Source organism: Lynx canadensis, chromosome E3 (assembly GCF_007474595.2).
Source record: "Lynx canadensis isolate LIC74 chromosome E3, mLynCan4.pri.v2, whole genome shotgun sequence".
Taxonomy (NCBI): Eukaryota; Metazoa; Chordata; class Mammalia; order Carnivora; family Felidae; genus Lynx; species Lynx canadensis.
This window is the reverse complement of record NC_044318.1, coordinates 14,823,296-14,848,494: the sequence shown is the minus strand read 5'-3', so window position 1 is coordinate 14,848,494 and position 25,199 is coordinate 14,823,296. Positions and strand designations below refer to the sequence as shown.

Here is a 25,199-nt window from a genome sequence, read left to right as displayed (position 1 = left end):
GGTTTTAATACTTTTTAGACTACACTTTCCAGAGAATTCTCTTAAGATTAGAATACTAGCTAAGATCTAAAGAAGGGATTTTCCTGATTATAGTAGATGATGAATGTATGGTGTGTGATGGGCTCTTACAAGTCCTTTAACTCTAGGGTCTGTAGGCAATATGGTTATAAAAGGAGTTGGCACTTTTCTAAAGTTAAATAAATGGATCCCACCTTCTGCCTTGTAACACAGCCCCGCTGAATAGGTAAAGTGCCTTGAATGATGATTACAGGTAATGATGATCATTATTTTTCTAGAAGAAATTTATTTTGTTGGTAAAGCTAAGCATGAAATTTTTGAAGTTTCTGACGTAAAAACTTTGTTGGATATAGTCACTCTTAGGTCCTTTAGTTATGACCATTTGTTTCCATGGGGTGTGTGTATGTGTGTGTGTTGTGTGTATCTTGGCAAGTATCTTTATGCATACAGCTTGTGTGTGTGTGTGTATGGCTTTTAAAAAATGATTTATTTTGGATAAATTTTCAGATGTGGACCCACTAGTCAAAGGGTGTGCTGATTTTTAAAAAGTGTTTGATGTCCTTGACCTTGGTATGCTAGAAGCTAGAAGGTGACCCCAAAGCTAATTTAATTTAGTCCAGTTCTTTCTCCTCGCAGGCTCAGAGTTAAGTAACTTGGCCAGTGGCAGAGTTGTAAATAGAGCTTAGTTTTCTTGGCTTTTAACCTAATGACATTTTCAGTGTCCATTTTTACTGAACTACTCACTGGGCCAGGGGTCTTAAAAAAATCCTATCCTTCTCTCAGATAATTAGTTTTATTATTGAAAATTTTTCATGCCTTAGAAATGAAACTATCAGAGCCTTTAATTTAGTTTGTTTTGACTGTACATTGGTTAATCAATAACCAATGCACAGCTGAAAATTTAAAAAGAAAAATTTAGTACTTAAATGTATTTTATTGGCAGTAACCAGCGTTGTTTGAGCTTTCTTATTTGTTCTTGTCATTAAAAAAGGGAAGAGAAGTTCTGGTTTGCCACTTCCCTAGTAGCAGCATGCCTTGCACGTGGTAGCTGGTGATTAGACATTTGTTGAACTGAATGTGTGATTGCAGTTCACAAAAACTTTGTCTTAGGAAAATGATGATAATGTGACCAAGAGAATTCCCTCCACTGGTTACCAAGTGAGAAATGGAAGCATATAGCCTCCTTCTGCCCGGTCGAGACTTTATCCGTAATCTGTAGAAGTCTCTTACCTGTACTCATGCTGGATGTTGAAGAGTTTGGAATAGATCTGAAGAAAGTAATTTCTAATCCTCTTTTCTCTCTCAGCTGGTCCTCTGGAATGAGGTGTTTGCTTAGGTTTATCTTTTGAGGGTCTGCTTTGTGCCCAGCACTCTGATGGAATTTGGTTTATAGTGACAAATAAAAGTGTGATGGGACCTGCATTCAGTTGAACTTTTATTGTTCAGTGTACTGTGATTTTTGACGTACTTTGAAATATTTGGGCTGGAGGGTTTCTGTTTGTCTCTTGTTCACGTTATTGTTTTTGTGAACCTCAATCACACGTTCAGTTCAACAAATGTCTGATCACCAGCTACCATGTACAAGGCATGCCGCTGCTAGGGAAGTGGCAAACCAGAACTTCTCTTCCCCTTTTTTTTTTTTTTTTAAATTTTTTTTTAACGTTTATTTATTTTTGAGACAGAGAGAGACAGAGCATGAACAGGGGAGGGGCAGAGAGAGAGGGAGACACAGAATCTGAAACAGGCTCCAGGCTCTGAGCTGTCAGCACAGAGCCTGACGCGGGGCTCGAACTCACGGACCGTGAGATCATGACCTGAGCCGAAGTCGGATGCTTAACCGACCGAGCTACCCAGGCGCCCCTTCTCTTCCCTTTTTTAATGACAAGGGATGCTCACTGAGAAACAAATGCTTATTTTCACAGAGCGATCGATGTCTTATTCTGATGAGTCTCGACTGTCGAATCTTCTTCGGAGGATCACCCGGGAAGATGACAGAGACCGAAGACTGGCTACTGTAAAGCAGTTGAAAGAATTTATTCAGCAACCAGAAAATAAGTTGGTGAGTACAGTATAGAAATGTTGATAACTTTGTGTTTCCATAATAAAGTAGATAATGCTACCTGGAGTGGTTTAAGAAGGGAAAAGATTTGCTTCTAAGGAGAAAATGGCAGGGATTCCTTATTCCTGGTTGACTTGGCCTGTATTATGGTGATCGAGAACTTAATGACCCTGCTGTGTAATTTACCTGCCACTGTTGGATCTACATTGGTATCTTCTGCAATAAAGTGCTTTTTTTTTTTTTTTAAATTTTTTTTTTCAATGTTTATTTATTTTTGGGACAGAGAGAGACAGAGCATGAACGGGGGAGGGGCAGAGAGAGAAGGAGACACAGAATCGGAAACAGGCTCCAGGCTCTGAGCCATCAGCCCAGAGCCTGACGCGGGGCTCGAACTCACAGACCGCGAGATCGTGACCTGGCTGAAGTCGGACGCTTAACCGACTGCGCCACCCAGGCGCCCCATGCAATAAAGTGCTTTTAACGTTTAGTCCATTTATTTTGTTGCCCTCAGAATTGTTTTTCTGTATGCTAGGACAGACTCTCTCTTTGTTTTTCATATGTGAAGTTGGGGTGGAGGTTACATATTATATTCATGGGTAGGTATGCCCTAGTGGCCAGGGCTAAATAAATGGAAAAACTCTTGAAAGAAAAAAGTTCAGGAGCAGTTACAAATACACTCTGAGTAATTCTCCTAATGTGAAATTAAGAACTTGATGTGGAGCAGGAAAAAATTAATGAGAACGGCATGGTGAGTCAAATAATATTTGGTTCAAATAAGTTTTCTGCCTCCCCCCCATTTTATCATGAGACATTTCAACGTTTTTTTTTTATTTATTTTTGGGACAGAGAGAGACAGAGCATGAACGGGGGAGGGACAGAGAGAGAGGGAGACAAAGAATCGGAAACAGGCTCCAGGCTCCGAGCCATCAGCCCAGAGCCTGACGCGGGGCTCGAACTCACGGACCGCGAGATCGTGACCTGGCTGAAGTCGGACGCTTAACCGACTGCGCCACCCAGGCGCCCCATATCATGAGACATTTCAAATATATGGCAAATTGAAATTGAATATCATATGTCTGCCATCTAAATTCTGTCATTATGTGTGTCATATGTGACATGTTGCCTTGTCATTTATCTTTTCACCTCTCCATCCGTCACTTTTTTTTTTTTTTTGAGCATAAGTAAAAAAAAGCTTTTTGAGTTTATTTTTTTCATTGATGATCATGGTGGTACATAGGAACGGATACATTTCAGAATCTGAAAGGAAATTTGTAACACTGCTGATAATTGGGGACTGGGAATAATAAGAAAAGGAAGGTGTGCTGTTTGATTAGAATTTGGAGGGGAACATGAGTAAAAAGTATACAGTGTTACTGAAAGTATAGGAATTCAAATTTTTTATAATTTTTTTTTTTAAAGGTACTAGTTAAACAATTGGATAATATCTTGGCTGCTGTACATGATGTGCTTAATGAAAGGTAAGTAACTATGGGTAATTTTAAGTTTTTAAAATGCATTTTTAGAAATTATTTAAAAATATACAAGAAGATAAACTCATTGGTGGCTTCATTTATGAATATCTACTTAATGTTTCATTGTGTTGCCATCTTTATCGGTGTTAAAGCATTTATATGTTAATTGCCATTTAGTATGAATGGAATCCACTTGAAAAGAAATGCCATTCTTTTTTTTTTTTTTTCCTAATTTGTCAACTTGACTGAGTAATTGAGCATTGACTTGTGGAATGACGTAGACTCTTAATGCTGGCATGAATGAATGCAATTACCTTTTGTAAACTAGAGAATTTTGAAACTGCTTAGAGAATAGAGGTGAAAGGGAGCTTCCTTCTTTGGGCAACAGTGCATTCACACCATCTGTTCTACGAGGCTACTGGGGTTCTCCACAAAGGTGTGCAGTCTATTCTTCGTATGGTGATTCCCAAAGAATTGCAGTGTTGGAAAGCACCAAAAACTCATCTCAGCAGGTCACGAACCTTACTGCTTTTTGATGGTTTCATTTTATATAGTTATTAATATACTTAAATCAGTGCTGTTATCCTTTTAAGTTTGTTGCGTTTTTTAACTGTTACCATTTCCTATCTTATAGTCCTTACCTACTGAACACTACATTGTATATAGTTATTTGTAGTATGTTTTATCTGATCCTTTGTTGCTGCCCTTTTCTGTGAATCATTTAATGTAGTTTGAGATGGAATTTGAAGGCTGAATTTTAGTATCTCTGGCCCTTTCCTTACTGTTTGTAAATAATTGATCCTGCAAAAGAAAATCTAATGTCTAACAAAGATGCTTTTGGGCACTGGGATAGAATAGAGAACACATTTAAAGATAAAATTTCAACCTTTTATGTAGTTTGAATAGAAAAATTTGAAAAATCATTGAAGACATTCTTTTGTAAAATGTGTCATTCTTGTCATCTTTGAAATGTTAAGCCTTTTGTGTGTTTTGTTTTGTTTGCATTGAAATAAACAGTAGCAAATTGCTTCAGGAGTTGAGACAGGAGGGAGCTTGCTGTCTTGGCCTTCTTTGTGCTTCTCTGAGCTATGAGGCTGAGAAGATCTTCAAATGGATTTTTAGCAAATTTAGCTCATCTACAAAAGATGAAGTTAAACTCCTCTACTTATGTGCCACCTACAAAGCATTAGAGACTGTAGGAGAAAAGAAAGCCTTTTCATCTGTAATGCAGGTAAGAATGAAGGGGAAAACCGATGTACTGGGGAAGAAAATTTTTTAACAACTTCCCAGCAATGTTTTTGGAGGGAAGCTTGGAGAAGGGAAACTTAGAAAAGGGGTTATTTACTGGTAGTAAATATGATATGAGCAACATTTCTCTTTCTGAGTTTGAGTGAAGGATACACATTAAAGGTAGATTTAAAATAAGTTAGGGGCACCTGGCTGGCTTGTCGGAAGAGCATATGACTCTTGATCTCGGGGTTGTGAGTTCGAGCCCCATTTTGGGGGTAGAGATTACTGAAATAAAAAACTTAAAAAAAGTTTTTTTTTTTTTTTTTTTTTAAATCTTTTAGCATGTTTGAAGCTTTCCTTTGAATTTGCTTAGTAACAGAATCATTTGCTGATATGAAAATAGAGACTTGATGAGGAAGCTGGATAGGAGGACGCTCAATGGTTTTTGAGGGAGACAAACTGAACAGCAGCACTCATTCTAGCACTTTTTAGGTTTGATAATGTGCCAAAAATTCTTACTCCAGGTGATATACAATAAATTTGTATAAATGAAAACCAAAACTACTTTGTTTTATTTCACTTTGGTGTATCTGAATATATTAAAAGATCACTCTCAATTGAATTTTGAGCAAAATTACAAGCAATTAAATTTTTGTTGACTAATCATGTTTTTAAAAATTAGAGTTTGGTATGGTTTTAGAATATCAGTTATCTTTTATTTATATGCGCTCTTTACAATTCATGATATGCTTTATTTTAACTAAAGTCACTTTCAAAAATAGTTATATTCTGGGGCACCTGGGTGGCTCACTCGGTTAAGTGTCTGACTCTTGATTTTAGCTCAGGTCATGATCTCACAGCACAGAGCTTGACAGCATGGAGCCTGCTTGGGATTCTCTCCTTCTCTGCCCCTCCCCTATTAATGTGCTGTCTGTCTCTGTCTCTCTCAAAAATAAACTTAAAAAAAAAAAAAAGAATATAACTATTTTTTTAAGTTTATTTATTTATTTTGAGAGAGAGTGTGAGGGTGCGCGGATAAGCGCGAGTGGGATGGACTGAGAGGGAGAGAGAGAATCAATCCCAAGCAGGCTCCAGGCTGTCAGCAAGGAGCCCAACTCAGGGCTTGATCCCACAAACATGAGATTGACCTGAGCCAAAACCAAGAGTTGGACACTCAACCAGCTGAGCTACCCAGGTGCCCCTGTTTTGAAAATTTTCAAATCCATTGGAAAACGTGGACCAGTATAATACCCATATGTCCTTTATCTAGATTTGTTACTTACTAACATTTTGCTACATTTGTTTTATTTCTGCACACACAGGAGCGCATCCTTTTTTGTTGAACCATTTGAAAATAAATTACACGCTTCATGATAGTTCACCCTCAACATGCATCTTATAAGATTAAGGCTATTCTCTTATGTAACAACAAAATTATTATTATACCTAAGAAAATTTTATTACATAATGCAGTCCAAATTTAAACTTCTGCCGTTAAGATACCTTTTACAGCTTTTGTCTTACCTGACCCAGGATTCCATCAGGACCCATGTATTGTTTGGTAGCATGCCTCTGTACTCTCTCTCAATTAGAATGGTTTACATCTTTTTGTTCTTATTTTTGGAATGTTCTACTTTGTGTGTTTGATTGCTCTTTCCTGACTTTAAACATTTTGGTCATGAGTCCTTCATGGGTTCATCCTTACTCTTGCAACCCACCACCAGCAGGCACATAACTGCAGATTTTCTTACTGTCAGAGGGAAAGAGTGCTCACCTGGTTGAGGTGATGACCACCAGAGTTTTCCCATTGTGGAGGCTCGTTTTTCTCCCTTTGTAATTGGTCAGTAATCTGGGCATGATACCTTGACACCTTCTGAATATCCTTTTTTTTAGTATATTTCACTCAGTGATTTTGACACCCATTCGTATTCTTTACCCATATAGATTCTAACTGCAAAATGTTAGGTGCTTTTCCAATTCTAGCATTTTTTCTATAGTTGCAATCTCTTTTTTTTTTTTTTTTTTTTTTTGGTAAAGAAGAGCTTTTCTTTTTAGGAAAAAAATGGTTTCTGACAGCTGCAAGATAATTGTATCAGTGGTCTGCCTTACATTTGTTTAAAAAATAGAACGGTATATAGTGGTGACATGAGCCCGCATGTCTGTCATTCATGTGGTGGGGCCATGTTAATCTCTGTGTCTTTCAAATTTGAAGCAAGTGCTAATATCTTAAAGCATAAATTACATAAAATTTGCTATGGATTTTGAATTGGAGAGTAATTGTAGTACTTTAAGGAAAAGTTTTCCAAGCACATCTTAGTTTTATACTTGAAATATAATCAAGTCCATGGTATTAAACAGAGCACTTAGGAATAATGTGAACGGACGTTACTTAGGAAATATTTTAAGAGACATTAAATACGATGAAACAGTACTTATTTTCAGCCTAATCTTAGTGGAATGAAATGCTTTCAACTTCATTTGGAGCTAAAACTGTGAACTTTGTTTTCTTTGGTACTATAGTCAATTTTAGATAAAGTTACTAATAAATAATGAACCCAGTATGCTTGTTTTCTCTCTGTTTTGAATACTCATGATTCACAACTTTTATTTTTTAGCTTGTAATGACCAGCCTACAGTCCATTCTTGAAAACGTGGATACACCAGAATTACTTTGCAAATGTGTCAAGTGCATTCTTTTGGTGGCTCGATGTTACCCTCATATTTTCAGCACTAATTTTAGGGTGAGTTCCCTGACCCTCTCTGTTTAGGTGATGATGTGAAGGGTTGGTTGTATGTATAAGGACCTTGGGAATCAGAGAAAACAAAGCTTCTGATTGTTAAAGTGTAATCAGTGATACTAGAGGGTCTAGGATAGAATGGTCCAGTAATACTATTTTTGTAAATACCATCTGTACTTTCTGACATTAATGCCTTAAAATATTTAAAGAGAAAAAATACTTCCTCAAGGTCATAAACAAAGTTCTATTATTCTCTTGCCCTGCCCCCCCCCACCCCCCCACCAAGTTTATATAATGTCAAATAGGTCGAACACAGACACTTTTCCTAGGATTGCTTACTCTGAAATTCTGAAATGGTCCACAGGAGGGATAGCAGTTAGACCTTAAAATGATTAGCCCTTTTCTCTGTGTCTCCACACAGGATACAGTTGATATATTAGTTGGATGGCATATAGATCATACTCAGAAACCTTCGCTTACACAGCAGGTGTCTGGTAAGTTATTCAGCATATACCAATCATTTAAGTATTGTGGGAAGGAGCTCTGGTTCCTCAGAGTCCAGTTGTTAATAGTATTTCTTTCCTAATGTAAGAAAAAGAATTGCTTCCCAGAAATATTTTGGTTATTATAAATGAACATTGCTTGTTAGCAAAATCTATCCTTTCAAAGCAAGATTGTGTACTTAGTAGTTCGTAGGGGAGGGTAGAGACAGGTTGTAATTGCACCTGTGAGAAATTGAAAGGACTTCGCCCTAGTCACTTGGGGTGGGTGCTGGTAGGAGGTGGTGTTGCAGGGGCAGTACTCCTAAGTGTAGAATGAAATCCTGGATATTTGTGACCTGTTTTTCTGGATCCGTTTGGAGAACTCTAAATGATAAAGACAAATTTTTTCATTTGTTTTGAGTTAAATGAATGACTAGCACAATTCGTTTGGACATTTTGGCTTGTTTCATGTGCTAATGGTTTCTTTCTCTTAGCTTAACTGGTGCAATAACCTGCTGAACATAGGATATGACACTGAGAGTGGGTCTGACCCATTTCCACTGGGAAGATGAGTGGACACCTTTGGTGGGTGGTTGTGGCTCTGGAGTAGAAAGCCAGGCTGGTGGTAGATTGTGGCATTTTACTCTAAGCCACGTGTATAGTGACAATATGAAAAATGAGGACGCAGATACACATTTTAATTTCTGGAGACTGTTCATTTTTGCAGCATTAAAAGACATTGGTAATCATTATCAGCTTATTTAACAGTTAAGAGTCCTAATTTTATGAAATAAGGTATGTTTTAAGGATATGCAACCTGAAAATCATAACTTTTAAAACAAGGCTTTTAAGATACTATTTTTAACTTGGATTTTTTGTTTTTTCTTTACTCTTTTAAAATTTTTCTATGTTTCTTAGGATGGTTGCAGAGTTTAGAGCCGTTTTGGGTGGCTGATCTTGCATTTTCTACCACCCTTCTTGGTCAGTTTCTAGAGGATATGGAGGCATATGCTGAGGTGAGTATATAGAAACCTGAGTTATTTCCTAAGATTTCAGTTAAGAACAAGACAGAAATCTTAAACAGTGCTAGATTGATTGATTTATTGATTGATTTTGAAGTTTATTTATTTATTTTGAGAGAGAGAGAATGAGAATCCCAAGCACGCTCCACACTGTCAGTACAAAGACTGAGGGGCTCGAATCCACAAGCCGTGAGATCGTGACCTGAGCAAAAATCAGATGTCACATGCTCAACTGACTGACCCATTCAGACACACGTAGATTTATTTTTAAAATAATTCAGACCACTTGACATTTGAATAGAAATTACAAGACAGTTAAAATATTTTAATTTTTTTTTTTAGATGTGTGTTTTTTGTTTTTTAATTTTTAAAGAGTGCGAGCCAGGGAGAAGGGCAGAGGGGAGAGAGAGAGAGATAGGATCTCAAGCAGGCTTCATAGTGTGGAGCCCAAAGTGGGGCTTGATCCCATAACTCTGGGATCATGACCTGAACCAAAATCAAGAGTCAGATGCTCAGCCAACAGAGCCACCCACGTGTCCCTTACATGTTGTTTTTAAGTTACCAGCTGCACTACCGGAAAGACTGAAAGAAAAATAGCAGGACTTATTTTGCAAAACTTGAAATAATTCTGGTTGCTAGTAGTTTTCTGAAGACATTTTCTGTAGTTCATTTTTATTTTCTGTTACTAAAAGTATTAAAAGTAAAGTGAATTGATATTGTATACAAGCCTCTAAAGACTTTTCTTTCACATACACTGAGGATCTCGGGTCATGCTTTGGAGGATAAGCCTTGGCTTCAGCAGACTCTGCAGTTGTATAAGGGCAGTGCGTCCACTTTAAGGGTCTTGCTCAAGTCTCTGTTATTGGGTCTTGGGTTTCCTGGCCCACTGCTCATGACTTAAATCGGCCATGTCCTGTGTGAACCTCTGTGTTTCTTCTCTACTCAGAACTGCCATGATTCTTGTGTGGTGTTTGAGGCTCCCATAATGATTCAGCTTTGTCTTTGCTATTTTGAGCCTTTCAGAGAAGAATGAAGGGAGTATTTTGCTTGTATGTGTTTCTTTGCCTCCACACTTAGAATATCTTTGTTCCTGGCCTGCCTTTAAAGCTGATCTGTATCAGTGAAGCTGCCCATTTTAGTTTGTAACAGTTCTCTCCCCCCCCAACCCCCCTCTGGTATTTATAAGATCTCATTCCCTTCAATTATTTCGGTGCCTAATTATATGTAGGTGTATGTGGGTTCTAGTATCCTATTTTTTGCCAATCTTTTTCTTTGAGTATATCTTATCTCCTTAACTAGATTTGTAAACCAGATTTTATAATTTTTTAACACTTCACTTCCCTTTGCTCTTTGTGTGCATGGTGTTCATGTAGGGATACTTACTGTTGAGTTGAGTGGCTCAAAGAATACCTGGAGTAAGATTTTGGCAGAAACCAATTCCGGAATGGCAAAAGTTTCTGGCTTCATTTATACCTGTATGTAACAGAGTATATGTACTACAATTAATTTTTCCTCAATACCTATCTGAGTTGGTATGAGAAGTTATTTCCTTAATCTGTTGAGGTTATTTTGGCTTATTTAAATATTGGCTTGTTAATTCGAGAAGTCAAATTCATTTTTACATTTAGATTCATGTTTCTTTTTCTGATTTCTGATAGGCTAAAATTACTTTATTTGTAAAAATCTATTACAAAATTAATTGACTTAAAAATTGGGAGTTTTTTGGGGCACCTGGGCGGCTCAGTCAGTTGGGTGTCTGACTCTTGATTTTGGCTCATGTCATGATCTCATGGTTTGTGGGATTGAGCCCTACGTCAGGTTCTGAGCTGACAGTGCAGAGCCTGCTTGGAATTCTCTCTCTCTCTTTCTGTCTCAATGAATAAACCTTTAAAATAAACATTTATTTATTTATTTATTTTTATTTTATTATTATTATTTTTTAAACGTTTATTTTATTTTTGGGACAGAGAGAGACAGAGCATGAACGGGGGAGGGGCAGAGAGAGAGGGAGACACAGAATCGGAAACAGGCTCCAGGCTCTGAGCCATCAGCCCAGAGCCTGACGCGGGGCTCGAACTCACGGACCGCGAGATTGTGACCTGGCTGAAGTCGGACGCTTAACCGACTGCGCCACCCAGGCGCCCCTAAAATAAACTTTTAAAAATGGGAGTTTTTTGGGTTTTTTTGAAGAATGTCCTACTTTAAACATTAAAAAAAATTTTTTTTTAATGTTTATTTTTGAGAGAGAGAGCCAGAGCATGAACAGGAGAGGGGCTGAGAGAGAGAGAGAGAGAGAGAGAGACAGACAGACAGAGACAGAATCCAAAGCAGGCTCCAGGCTCTGAGCTGTCAACACAGAGCCCAACTCAGGGCTCAAACCCACGAACCGTGAGATCACGACCCAAGCCAGAGGTGGATGCTCAACTGACTGAGCCACCAAGGCGCCCTGAACAATGTCTACTTAAATAAGAGTGCTGTGATTTCACATCTAGGACCTCAGCCATGTGGCCTCTGGGGAGTCGGTGGATGAAGATGTTCCTCCTCCGTCTGTGTCCTTACCAAAGCTGGCAGCTCTTCTCCGGGTGTTCAGTACTGTAGTGAGGAGCATTGGGGAACGCTTCAGCCCAATTAGAGGTCCTCCAATTACTGAGGCGTATGTAACAGATGTAAGTGTCTTTAGGACTTTTAAGTATCATTCAAAAATAAAATGGTTGTGTAATGTAAATGTTTCTCTTTACCTTGTGAACTATGTTATTAACTCTTCATTTGTTTAGTATGTAGGTACATATGTGGCTGCTTTCTTAAATCACCAGGAAAGTAGGGAATCCTGTTGTATCCCTCTTCTTTCCCCGCCCCCATATGAGACGAAGGCTACACTGCATTTTAAAATGTGCAAAGTTTTATCTCATGAGATCCTTCATAAATGCATTATTCTTGTTCTTTTAATACTCTTTTAAAATCTTTCATAAAATTAATAATTTTGCTTTTCAACTACTGAGTTTAGTTTTTCAGCATAATAAGAATAGTACATTACAGAGAAGTCCTCAAAAAGTAATTTTTTCTGAGCATGGCAGGATGAAACAACTTGATAGCCTGACATCAAAGGTTATAAAGTTATAAGAACTTAAATACATAGTAGTGTGAGATCAGTTATAAGAGGCAGTGTGATTGCCCCTCTTCAGCAGCCCCAAACGTGAGCTGCACTATATTAGTCTAGGGAGTGGCTCTGTCTGATAGAAATGAGAAGGGAACCTGTCACTGGCTGTGCTTGAATAAGAAGGGAGAAACATACATGATGTAGTCATAAAAGGTTAAATGATTAAAATTTTACTGTTAGGATAAAACTCTCATGTTTATTTACTTCTGTTGAATACGTTGCTAGATAAAATAGGATATTAATTGTATATGTAATTTTTGGTAAGTTAATTGTGTATTTGAGCAGAAATGTCAGATCTTGAAGATAATTAAAACCAGCATTTTGATAGTTTAAACCTGAACAAGATGATTTAATATCTTCAGGCTTGATGATTGTTAGTGTTGAAATAAGGGCCATAAACTCAGATATAAAACAAAAGGAAAGAACAGTCCTTTCCCAGGGTAGTTATATATTTAATATATTCTTTTATGAAGGTCTTCTAGGCCTTTTTAACCTATAGTTTGAAGCCTGGATGTAGTGATTATTGAATATTACAGAAAAATATACTGTGTCAATTTGTTGGCTTTTTCTTAACTTACTTTTATTAGAAATTTAGTACATTAATAGTGATGCTTATTGTTTAGTGGGGTTTTTGGTTGGAAGTTACATGATTTTCATAATCCTCAAATAGGTATTGTATGTTATGAATGAGAGTTTTGTTTCCAAAGAGGCCATCAGTACATGAACTTTCATAAGCTAAGGTGACTAGGATATTTAGTTTTAAAAGATTGATTACCAAAAGCCCAAGTGCTTTAATGGAGAAAGATTATTTTCATGGCTGGTTTATTCCCATGTTAATACTGTTACTGTTCTCAGTACTGGTGTATTTCATGAATATAAAAATTCTGAGCTTCAGCCATTTGGTCACTTTAGGGTGGGGGAGGGAGGGTGATAGAAATTGGGTATGAAAGAAATAGAGGATGGCAAATTCCATTTTCTGTCACAGTAGTACTTTAGAATTTTTTAGGCAAGATCATTGTGTGTATTTTACTAAAGATACCCTTGTTATTCAGCCACTGAGAGCTAGAATATTAAGAGACTACTGACAAGGCAGGCAGTTAATTTTCAGTTGAAACTGCATTAAATAGAAACTGTTTTTTTTACTCTGTGGAAGCATGTGAATTTTTTTAAAAAGCTGCTTGTTCTCCCCATTTGCAGGTTCTGTACAGAGTAATGAGATGTGTGACGGCTGCAAACCAAGTGTTTTTTTCTGAGGCTGTGTTGACAGCTGCTAATGAGTGTGTTGGTGTTTTGCTCGGCAGCTTGGATCCTAGCATGACTATACATTGTGACATGGTCATTACATATGGATTAGATCAACTGGAGAATTGCCAGACATGCGGTACAGATTATATCATCTCAGTCTTGAATTTACTCACATTGGTATGTGAATTCTTGTTTGTTGCTTTTTAATATGTTTGTTCATTCAGGCCCTTAAATTAGTGTAGAAGAAGTGAAGGCCTTGGTTGTTGTTCTTTTAAGAGTGCGTTAATTAGTCGTATTTACATAATCTAGTTTGCTTTTGCTCTGTTATCTGTTTACTTTTAGTGTTTGATCTTAGTATAGCTTTTTTCCCTGTCTCTCTTTTTTTGGATGAAACATTGTCCTTCACATAAGACTATCGAGTACACATGATAAATACTGTATCGGTACTTGATAGCTATTTTGAAAGACCTTGTTCTGTTTTGTTTCCCAAATCAAACTTGTTTTATAGTGTTTATTCTTTCCTTAACCATAAATATTTCCCCTCCTCTCCGTCTTTTATTATGGGCATTTTGAAGGGTATTAAAAAAATAGAATAGCATAATGAATCTTTGTATTATTTCTATAATTAGAAACACATAGTCCATCTGGTTTCCTCTAGGCCTCTGACTCTCTGTCTTCCTTGCTGTGCTTCCATCCCCAACTGAATTGTTTTAAAGCAAATTGTAGCTGATATTCTGCTGAACATTTCTGCCAATTGCCAATGTAAAAAAATGCCCATATTTAAGTGTAGATACATGTATCCTATTTAAGTGTCTCAACATTTAAATGTTACAATGTTAAGGACTTAAAATATAGTTTAGATATATTACGTTTTTAATTAATATTTTTCAGAACAGTTTTTAAGGTTTTAGAGAAAAATTGAGCCTTAAGTACAGAGTTCCCATACTCTCTACCACAGTAGTTATTAACTAATCTTGTTTAGTGATACATTTATTACAATTGATGAACCAAATTGACAGGTTATTAAGGGAGGTCCATAGTTTACCTTAGGGTTCACTCTTTGGATTATACATTCTAAGGTTTTGACAAATGAATAATGCCACCATTATAGTATCATACTAAATGGTTTTCCTGCCTACAGATCCCTTGTACTCTACCAATTCATCCCTCCCGAATCCTGGTAACCACTGATATTTTTACTGTATACATAGTTTAGCCTTTTCCATGAGGTCTTATCATCATTGGAATCAGTGTGTCCGCTGTTTCAGATTGGCTTCTTTCTGTTAGCATTTTGCATTTAAAAACGGTTTCTTGTCCTTTTGTGTCTTGATAGCTCACTTCTTTTTGTTTTATTCTTTTAGATTGTTGAACAGATAAATACAAAACTGCCATCGTCATTTGTAGAAAAACTGTTTATACCATCATCTAAACTACTATTTTTGCGTTATCATAAAGAAAAGGAGGTAAGTGATGCCCTGGTAAGAACTTCTGGTAACTTAGGTCATTGAAGAGTTGACCTAAGTTGCCTATTAGGCTACATAAATGAAATTGAGTGAAATGCTAAATACTGGATTTAAAATACAATGATTACAGTGATGCCTTTAACTTAGTATTTGTTGATTGTCAGACTGATGGGCAGCTATTCTTTTCATATTTCCGTAATTTGTTTTTATCAAGTTTTATTAAAATTTCATAAAACAAGCAGCTATCTTTTTAAAGTTGTAAGTTCAGAAGTACTGTGTATGTCATAAATTTAACTATTAGCTTTTCAACTGACTCCCAGTCAGAACCACGACAATTTTCCAAGTAGTTGTTGAAAAACCAATTTTAGGGGCCCCTGGGTGGCACAGTCGGTTAAGCGTCCAACTTCAGCCAGGTCACGATCTCGCGGTCCGTGAGTTCGAGCCCCGCGTCAGGCTCTGGGCTGATGGCTCAGAGCCTGCAGCCTGTTTCCGATTCTGTGTCTCCCTCTCTCTCTGCCCCTCCCCCGTTCATGCCATGTCTCTCTCTGTCCCAAAAATAAATAAACGTTGAAAAAAAGAAAAGCCAATTTTAACAAATTGCTCTTTTTGTGTGTGTTTTGATACTTTTATGAACTCTTAATTTAGAGGACCCTTTCTAATAAGGTTTTGAAAATGTTTAAAATTTATTTACTTTGAGAGAGCATGCATGAGCGCATGCCATGCACGTACGTTTGGGGAAGGGCAGAGAGAGAGAGAGAGAGAGAGAGAGAGAGAGAGAGAGGGAGAGGGAGAGAGAGAATATCCCAGCTGGCTCTGCACCATCAGCACAGAGCCCGACACAGGGCGGGAGCCCACCCTCTGAGCCGAAGTCAAGAGTTGGACGCTTAACTGACTAAACCACCCAGGCGCCTCTGAAAATTTTTATAAACTTTTTGATGCATGTAGGTTCCTTAAGGTTGGATTTTTAAAGAAATTAAGGTCTCTGATGTTCTGGACAGTGAATTTTTCGGTCTTCAAATTGATTTGTATCATCACATTAGGCAGCTAGTAATTTTATTTTCCATTTAGTTATCACTCTCCTGCGTTCTCTTTTGAAGGTTGTTGCAGTAGCCCATGCTGTTTATCAAGCAGTGCTCAGTCTGAAGAACATTCCTGTTTTGGAGACTGCCTATAAATTAATTCTGGGGGAAATGACTTGTGCCCTAAACAATCTGCTACATAGTCTACAACTTCCTGATGCCTGTTCTGAAATAAAACACGAGGCTTTTAAAAATCATGTATTCAATGTAGACAATGCCAAATTTGTAGTTATATTTGACCTCAGTGCCCTGACTACAATTGGAAATGCCAAAAACTCGCTAATTGGGGTGAGTCTTTACTTGTAGTGGCTTTGTTTTAATCTCATTTAAGCCTCTTGTCATTGCATGTTTATTTCATTTACTGTTATCATGTCGGTGTGTCTCTGGAGTCACTGTAGAACAAAGTGCCATATTTAGGACATGCCTGGATAATTAAAATTGACAGGAATATTTTCTTGTCGTTAGATTTCGTTTTCTTCTTCCTTTCCTTGACAGCCTTTGAAAAGATTTTTTTCACATTTGTTTTATTTTTAGGAAAATGTCTTTTATGAATTTCTGTTGACTCTAGCATACCTAGAAAAAATTTGTCAACATTTTCTACAGCTCAAATTTGTGTAGTTCTTTTAATACACAGCTCCTTCTTCCCTGCTTTTCTCCTTCTGTTCACTAAAGTTAGTGCTTACAGATGGTTTTACTTTTTGACTGCCTACTTTTCTCTAGGAATACTCATATATTCTTTCTTTTGGGGAAAAGAATAAAGATAACTTTAAGAAATTTGAAGTGACCTTGCTTTTTTGATTTATAATTATTGCTGATATGTATATTTTCCCCTTCTGTTAGACCTTGAAGGATTGAAAAACGTTGCTTCTAATAAAAAATAATAGGATATAATTAAGAGATAAAGTTTCCTAAGAGGGAAGGGAGGGAAAAGCCAACATTTGATGTTTATACTTGCATGCTCTCGTGATCAGATTGCCTTGTGTTGCTCCGCGTGTAGCTCCTCTTTTCACTGCTCCTTATGGCAGATGTTGGAAGGAGACAGTAAACTCTACTCGGACCCTAACCTTTCATTGTTGAGCACTTCTTACTGTATATAGATTTGAGGAGGTTTTTGTCTTGCACTCTGGAAACAGTATCGGGAAGGGACAGTCAGGTGGAATGGAGTATGTTGGCCGTGGAAGGAAAAGGGAAAGATGGAAAAGGCTTAGAGTGGCAGGAGGTGCCTTTTTTCTCATTGGACAGGGCACCTTGCCATTTGCAGCAGATGGAAAATTGAGGAGAGGCAGTTTAGTCTAGTACACTAAAGGGTACCGAATGCTTTGTTTAGATCAGGAATTAGTAGACTTTGGCCCGTGAGCCAAGTACAGCTCAATACCTGTTTTTGTTTTTCTTTTTAAAAAACAATGTTTATTGAGATTTAATTCACATACCATATAATTCCCATTTAAATTCAAGGATTTATAGTATGTATAAAAATAGTATAGTATTGTATGTATATATATATATATACTATATTTACTGTAGTAAATATGGTATGTAGTAAATATGGTATGTATAAAAAGTTTCTGTAAGGAACTTTTGTGGAAACAGCCACTCTGATTTATGTTTTTGTCCATGGCTGTTTTCTCACCGCCCTGGCAGAGTTGAAGAGGTGACCATTGCAACAGAGGTATCACCTGGCCTGCAAAGTCTAAAATACTTACTTTCTTCACAAAAAGTGAATGCTGACCCCAGGTTTAATGCACTAGATTGTTTCTGGATTTAAATCTGTGGTTTTAGACTTTAAAAATGTGTGCACATATTTTGAAGGACAAGCGTGTCTTGGAGAAAACAAACATTTACTCTCTTTTTACGTCATCAGATGTGGGCACTGTCTCCAACTGTCTTTGCCCTCCTGAGTAAGAATCTGATGATTGTGCACGGTGACTTGGCTGTTCACTTCCCTGCCATTCAGTATGCAGTGCTCTACACGTTGTATTCTCATTGTACCAGGTACTGTGCTGTACGGATACTTAAAATAATTTCTTTTTAATTTTTATGAGGGAAGATGGGCACTTGAAAGTGTTGACTTTGGAACTGCTTTTTTAAAAAAAATTAGAGATGAAAGATGATTTTTCTTTTGTCTTCCAGGCACGATCACTTTATATCTAGTAGTCTTAGTTCTTCGTCCCCGTCTTTGTTTGATGGAGCTGTGATTAGTACTGTAACTACAGCTACAAAAAAACATTTCTCAATTATATTAAATCTCCTGGGAATATTGCTTAAGAAAGATAATCTTAACCAGGACACAAGGTAACTAAGTGCTAATTTCATAATATGAGGTGTTCTTAACTTTCATTAACTTAGCTACATAATTTGAGGGTAAGAAATCCAGCCTTAAGGCAGTGGGTAGAGCAGCCTCTTCGTTACGACACACTTGAAAATACAGCTCTATTATTTAATCCAGGATTTCTTGTTCTTTCCCGAAAGAATTGAATGAAACCTCCCTGCCTGCAGTTGTGTAGAAGAATGTACCTATACAGTTTTTTTATATTCTGTGCTACACCTTCTGGTTTGGGGAGATTTTCTTAAAAGGCATTCAACTTTTTGACAAAGGAATTTCTATAGTTTGAATTTTTGTTTTCTGTTGCTTGAGATAGTTAAAAAGCCAAAAGCAAACCAATGTAAGAAGAATAGATTATTTTTTTTAAAAATTTTTTTAACGTTTATTTATTTTTGAGACAGAGAGAGACAGAGCATGAACGGGGGAGGGTCAGAGAGAGAGGGAGACACAGAATCTGAAACAGGCTCCAGGCTCTGAGCAGTCAGCACAGAGCCCGACGCGGGGCTCGAACTCACATACTGCGAGATCGTGACCTGAGCCGAAGTCGGACGCTTAACCGACTGAGCCACCCAGGCGCCCCAAGAATAGATTATTTTAAAGCTTTTCTTTCTCTCTTTCTTTCTCTTTAATGTAAAATCAGTTGTATATTTTGTGTTTCAGGAAACTGTTAATGACGTGGGCTTTGGAAGTGGCTGTTTTAATGAAGAAGTCTGAAACATATGCACCTTTATTCTCTCTTCCGTCTTTCCATAAATTTTGTAAAGGCCTTTTAGCCAACAGTAAGATTCTGTGATTTTTAAAGATTTTGTTAATCTACACTTGAAAGGGGTCTTTAGTAAAATGAGAGAAAGATAGTCACTTGAACATTTTCATAACATGAAATGTATAATTCCCATCTCGGGGCAGATGCATAATCTGTCTTAGCTTTTGTTATTTTTTTTAATGTTTGTTTATTTTTGAGAGAGAGAGAGAGAGGCAGTGTGTGCATGCGCGCATGTGGGCAGGGAGGGACAGAGAGCGAGAGAGACATAGAATTGGAAGGAGACTCTCGGCCCCGAGCTGTCAGCACAGAGCCTGACGCAGGGCTTGAACACACAAACTGTGAGATCGTGACCTGAGCCAAAGTCGGAACCTTAACCGACTGAGCCAGCCAGGTGCCCCAAATTTTGGTATTCTTAATACATGAAAAATAAATTGTTTTTAAGTGGTTGTCACATTTTTAATCTTACAAAAATATTTATACATTCCATATACTTTTGAAATTTCCTTCAGAAAAAGGTTTCGGTGAAGACTAGTAACTTTAAGTGGGTTTTATTGAACGTATCGTTTTCCCAGCTGTTACTGCCAGTGATGGTTCTAGGCAGGAGCAATGCCTAGTCCGTAGTGTGGGCGCTCACTATTTGTTGAACGAGTGAGTGTGTTCAGGAAGTTATGTACTGGCATGTGATTTCTTGTGGCAAACTGAAAGTATCTTTTAATTCCTGTTAATAGCTCTTGTTGAAGACGTGAATATCTGTCTGCAAGCCTGCAGCAGTCTACATGCTTTGTCGTCTTCCTTGCCAGATGATCTTCTACAGCGGTATGGACTAAAGCTTCTATCTTCTGACCCTGGTCCTAGTACCTTGGAACTGTTGCTGCACTTCTTTCTGTTACCTGTTTGGTTTTTTTGTAGGTGTGTTGATGTTTGCCGTGTTCAGCTTGTCCACAGTGGAACTCGCATTCGACAAGCATTTGGAAAGCTGTTGAAGTCAATTCCTTTAGATGTTGTCTTGAGGTATAACAGTTGTGTTAGAACAAACACATCCCTCCCACTATGTTTTAACTGCCTAGTAGTCCTTCAGTTTAAGAAACGACAAATTGCCTATTAGTGAATCAGTGTCACATCTTGTGTGGCACTTCTCAGTGACTGAAGACATGTCAAAGGATCAAATTGTCCAGGTCTAGAAGAAAGTAACAAAGTTTAATATTTTTTATAAACTTAGAAGCTCATGGTAATAAGTACCGAATAATTTATATAATAGGGTGCCAAAATGTGTTTCTTAGTAGTTCAGTTATTTGAAAAACTCAACTGTAATCTTTATTTTTTACTAGGTTGATTTTGAAACTGTAATAATATTTCAGTGTCTGTTTTCAAGTCTGTTTTATTTTTTTACTTCTGCATTTAGTTGGCAAAGAAATAGCCCATTTACAGTATGAACTAGCCTGTTCACTAAAACATTTTGTGTAACAGTGACTTTATTTTCTGTCTACAGCAATAACAATCACACAGAAATTCAAGAAATTTCTTTAGCATTAAGAAGTCACATGAGTAAAGCACCGAGTAACACATTCCACCCACAAGATTTCTCTGATGTTATTAGTTTTATTTTATATGGGAATTCTCATAGAACAGGGTAAGATTTTCTTTGACTCTTTCATCTGGGAAAAGCAACTTAAATGTACTTGAATATCTTGACCCTACACCCATTTTTGGGGAGAATATGTCAGGAGTGGCAGAATAGAAAGTGATATCTTCTCAAATGGGTTATTTTAGTTTCCAGCAGTAGGAAGAATTGCTTCGAAGATAGCATCTGAAGAAACAAAAATGGGCTTTAAAATTGAGTGATGAAATATGTTTGACAGTTAACTGTTCTGACTTAGTCATTAATGCTTGAGGAGAGGCCTGGGGACATAGTCATTCTGCAGGTGCTGAGTTGCAGTGAATGTTTTATCCTGATAGCCAAATTCTCATGGGCCATTTACCGTAATAATCCTTCCACATCGTACCCCATCTTGTTTTAACTGTAAAAGACCTCCTCAGCATGAAAGGTAGGGATATAATGCTTCTCAGCGTTAAGGGTTTTGCCTTTTGAACTAGGAAAAATTGTAGTCCCCTACGCCTGTTCCCCTTGCAAATTTTTTTATTTTTTATTTTTTTTTATTTAATGAAGTTGTCATTGTCTGTTAAATATGAAACTACTTTTCCCAGGAAGGACAATTGGTTAGAAAGATTGTTCTATAGCTGCCAGAGACTGGATAAGCGTGACCAATCAACAATTCCCCGAAATCTTCTAAAGACAGATGCCGTCCTTTGGCAGTGGGCTATTTGGGAAGCAGCACAGTTCACTGTGCTTTCTAAGTTGAGAACCCCACTGGGCAGAGCTCAGGATACGTTCCAGACAATTGAAGGTAAGTGGCTTTGTGTTTTTCAAACTTGGTGATAGAAGTACCTTTAAACCCTATATTAAGAAATGATGGGGGCTCCTGGGTGGCTCAGTCAGTTAAGTGTCATAGACTTGATAGCGGATCCGGTCATGATCTCATGGTTTGTGGGACCAGGCCCCTCTTTGCGCTCTGTACTTGTAGCGTGGAGCCTACTTTGGATTCTCTCTCTCCCTCTCTTTCTGCCCTTCCCACTTGCGTGTGCTCTCTCTCTCTCTTTCTCTCTCTCTCTCTCGCTCTCTCTCAAATAAATAGCCTTTAAAAACAAAAGGGTTTCTTATCTTTGTTCAGAGATTTGAGGTTATATGCTTTTTTTATTCCTCAAGTCTTTCAGATAATATTTGCTAAAATATCCTTTCATTGAATAATTGTGTTGACAACAGCATGGATGTCTTTTTTTGTTAAAAAAACTAGGGGATTTGTGTTAAAACATTTTTCCCCCTAAAATAAAAGACCTTTCATGTTGTGAATTTTGTTTTTAAATGGTAGGTTAGGGAGGATGCTTGACAAATAGGAATTTGTGAAATTATCTCTAACTTCTAGAATCTTTAGAGATGTCTTTTAAATATGGAATTCTGTCTTTGCTTTAAGGTATCATTAGAAGTCTCGCGGCTCACACGTTAAACCCCGATCAAGATGTTAGTCAATGGACAACTGCAGACAATGATGAAGGCCACAGTAGCAACCAGCTTAGACTTGTTCTTCTTCTGCAGTATCTGGAAAATCTGGAAAAGTTAATGTATAATGCATATGAGGGGTGCGCTAATGCATTAACGTCACCTCCCAAGGTTGGTTCCAGTGGGTTGAGTGTTGCTTTGTAGCAGTTTCATGGTCAAGCCTGGCAGTGTGTGCAGAGCTGAAATCCCAGTAGTCTTGTGTATTTGAGACGTCTGTACCTAAAATTTTAACAAACCGTGAGCTCTTCTTTTTCTTTATTCTAAAGGTCATTAGGACTTTTTTCTATACCAATCGCCAAACTTGTCAAGACTGGCTGACTCGGATCCGACTCTCCATTATGAGGGTTGGGTTGTTGGCAGGCCAGCCTGCTGTGACAGTGAGGCATGGCTTTGACTTGCTTACAGAAATGAAGACAAATCTATCTCAGGTAAAGTGTTTAAATCTGTTGATTAGAAAAAGTTGAGTTTAATTCCTTGGTTGTGATTTAATCTATGAATGAAATAAGTTAAAATTTCTGTTCCAAGTCACTATTCGTATTTTGTGCTTAGAACATGTCAAATGTTTAAGGGCTTGGAACTTTAAAGGTAGTTCTAAGAAACTTGTAGAAGAAATAGTTCTTGTAATCATTTTTAGTAACTATAATGTACAGGAGAGTGCAGGTAGTAGTTTTTTAACGTATGCGGAAGTGTATATAATAATGTTACAATGAATGGGAAGAGTGCTCATTTATAAATGGGTTCAGTAAACAATTGGAATCCAAAAATAACAAATGTTTCTTAATTCGATAATAGCAGTAGGCAATATTCAGACATAAAATTAATCATCCTTTAGTTCATGGTTATTTATATTTGACTTTTGCTTTATATTTACTGCATATGTTACTCCTACAGATAGCACAGTTTAAATTTGGGTAACTTTTTTTTACTTTGTAAAGCCTGACACCATCTGCTGTTAAGCTTGTGTTAGTTACCTTTTGTAGCCACAGTATATGTGAAATTTCAAGAATTCTAAGCTAATAATGTAATGTAAAAATAATTGTTAAATACACTAAATGGGCTTCGGTTGTGATCAATGGTTGTAAATTTAGTAGATGCTTGAATTTTAATGGTATTGAGGTCTGTGGTTAATTGTTGTGAATGAACTTCCAGGGGAATGAATTGGAAGTAACCATCATGATGGTGGTAGAAGCTCTGTGTGAGCTGCATTGTCCTGAAGCCATACAGGGAATTGCTGTCTGGTCATCCTCCATTGCTGGCAAGAATCTTCTCTGGATTAATTCAGTGGCCCAGCAGGCAGAAGGGAGGTAAGTTGGAAGGTAGGAAATAGGTAATGGGATATCTTTACATTTAAACCCTCTGTATTCCTGGATAACATTGTAGTTAAATGTTAAAACAGCTTTGTTCAATTTCAGCAATTGAAACTCGCTGTGAATCACTTTACTAGGAGTCATCTTTAGTCTGTTCTTTAACGGCAAAACTTAGATGCCTTTCTTACTTACAGATTAGTAAGAAATCCTCCTTAAAATAAGATCTGCCAATTACTTGCGTCATAATTGATAACCTTTCTTGTCAGAGTCTGGTACAAACTGTCCTTCATGGCTAGAGGGCTTGCTCATTAGCCCTGTGCACTCATTCTCTAGGTAAATGAATATGTATTGCAACAGACTGTGTATATTTATGTCCGTTTTCCCAAGTCTGGAAAATGTGGGAAAAATAGAAGAACTCATAATTACATCTGCTAGTGATAACTGTTAGTTTTTGTGTACGTGCCTCTGTAGTTCTTTTTTCTTTTATATACAGTCTTCTCCCCATGTTTCTCAGAAATGGCTGTGTTTCTGCTACTCACATCATTTTGTTTTTTCTATTCACTAACCTTTAAAAAAATATTTTGGCATGTTAAATATTCTACAATGTTATTTTTAATGACGCAGTTGTGTTTTTTGTGAGTGCACCATAATTTAACTTTCCTTATTCTTGGACAGTAAGGTTGTTTCTGATGTTTTTTACTAATCTTAATGTACCATGGCACTTAATTCTTCATAGTAAGCTATAGCTTATAATTTTGTTTCTTTTCTTTGAATTCATACCTGCAAGTTGATTTACTAGAAGAAAGGCTACAGACCTTAAGGCTTATGATACATACTGTTGCAAAGTTATTGTACAGAAAAGAGATTCCATTTTATATCCTTAATGATAGAGTAACCCCTTGCCTTTGCTGTTGTGAATAGTGAGGGTCACTGAGAAACAACCACCCTGCCACCATCATCAGTGAAGATAATTTGTTTTAATTTATATGTTTTTAGTAATGATTAATATAACTTTCCCCTGAAGTTCTATTGACCATATGTGATTTTTAAAAACAGATTTTGTCTTCGTGGCCTCTCATATTTTCCTATACTGATATGTCAAGTATAGGAAATCCTGCTATACTGATAGAGCAGGATTGTTGATGCGGTCTAATTTCTTGATTTATAATTTGTTTTTAATGTTTATGGTGTTTTTTCATACCTGGAAGTTTTAAATTACGCCATTAGTATCTGTTACTTTATGAATTCTTTTTTAAAACTTGTTCTTCTACTTAGCCTTGGCATATAATGAGGTCAGATACTTAATATTTTCTGTGATTTTATACTGCCTTTAAAAAAACTTTAATAGTGTGTACATTTATTTTCATTTGTTGTGAGGAAAAAATCTAATTTCGTGCACCCCACCCCACACAACATAATTAATTCGTTATCTCTGCTCAGTTTATTTGAGTGATTAATTTTTTTTTTAGTTTTTTTGGAAATGAAGTCTGTGGCTAATTTAAAAGTAAGGACTGTTTGAATTTGCATTGAAGGTTTGAGAAGGCCTCTGTGGAGTACCAGGAGCACCTGTGTGCCATGACAGGTGTCGATTGCTGCGTCTCCAGCTTTGACAAATCCGTTCTCACGTTGGCCAACGCTGGGCGAAACAGTGCCAGCCCCAAACATTCTCTGAATGGTGAGCGTCCAGGATTTAAATAAAAAGTCGTATACGCTCGGATAGTTTGTA

General features: G+C 37.2%; 1 protein-coding gene across 2 annotated transcripts in view; it reads left to right on the top strand.

Annotated features, from left to right (window-relative positions):
* SMG1 (SMG1 nonsense mediated mRNA decay associated PI3K related kinase) overlaps window positions 1-25,199 on the top strand; it is a 104,511-nt gene that overhangs the window by 30,469 nt on the left and 48,843 nt on the right. For both annotated transcript variants that reach the window (XM_030300678.1, XM_030300680.1), the window contains 21 exons: window positions 1,941-2,077; window positions 3,497-3,555; window positions 4,567-4,780; window positions 7,395-7,520; window positions 7,939-8,011; window positions 8,918-9,015; window positions 11,514-11,687; window positions 13,376-13,600; window positions 14,785-14,886; window positions 15,984-16,253; window positions 17,827-17,957; window positions 18,096-18,257; window positions 18,949-19,067; window positions 19,780-19,867; window positions 19,961-20,062; window positions 20,541-20,681; window positions 21,257-21,456; window positions 22,081-22,277; window positions 22,433-22,594; window positions 23,316-23,470; window positions 25,006-25,148. In XM_030300678.1, coding sequence (XP_030156538.1) covers window positions 1,941-2,077; window positions 3,497-3,555; window positions 4,567-4,780; window positions 7,395-7,520; window positions 7,939-8,011; window positions 8,918-9,015; window positions 11,514-11,687; window positions 13,376-13,600; window positions 14,785-14,886; window positions 15,984-16,253; window positions 17,827-17,957; window positions 18,096-18,257; window positions 18,949-19,067; window positions 19,780-19,867; window positions 19,961-20,062; window positions 20,541-20,681; window positions 21,257-21,456; window positions 22,081-22,277; window positions 22,433-22,594; window positions 23,316-23,470; window positions 25,006-25,148 — 3,078 coding nt within the window. The remainder of the gene's footprint in view (window positions 1-1,940; window positions 2,078-3,496; window positions 3,556-4,566; window positions 4,781-7,394; window positions 7,521-7,938; window positions 8,012-8,917; window positions 9,016-11,513; window positions 11,688-13,375; window positions 13,601-14,784; window positions 14,887-15,983; window positions 16,254-17,826; window positions 17,958-18,095; window positions 18,258-18,948; window positions 19,068-19,779; window positions 19,868-19,960; window positions 20,063-20,540; window positions 20,682-21,256; window positions 21,457-22,080; window positions 22,278-22,432; window positions 22,595-23,315; window positions 23,471-25,005; window positions 25,149-25,199) is intronic.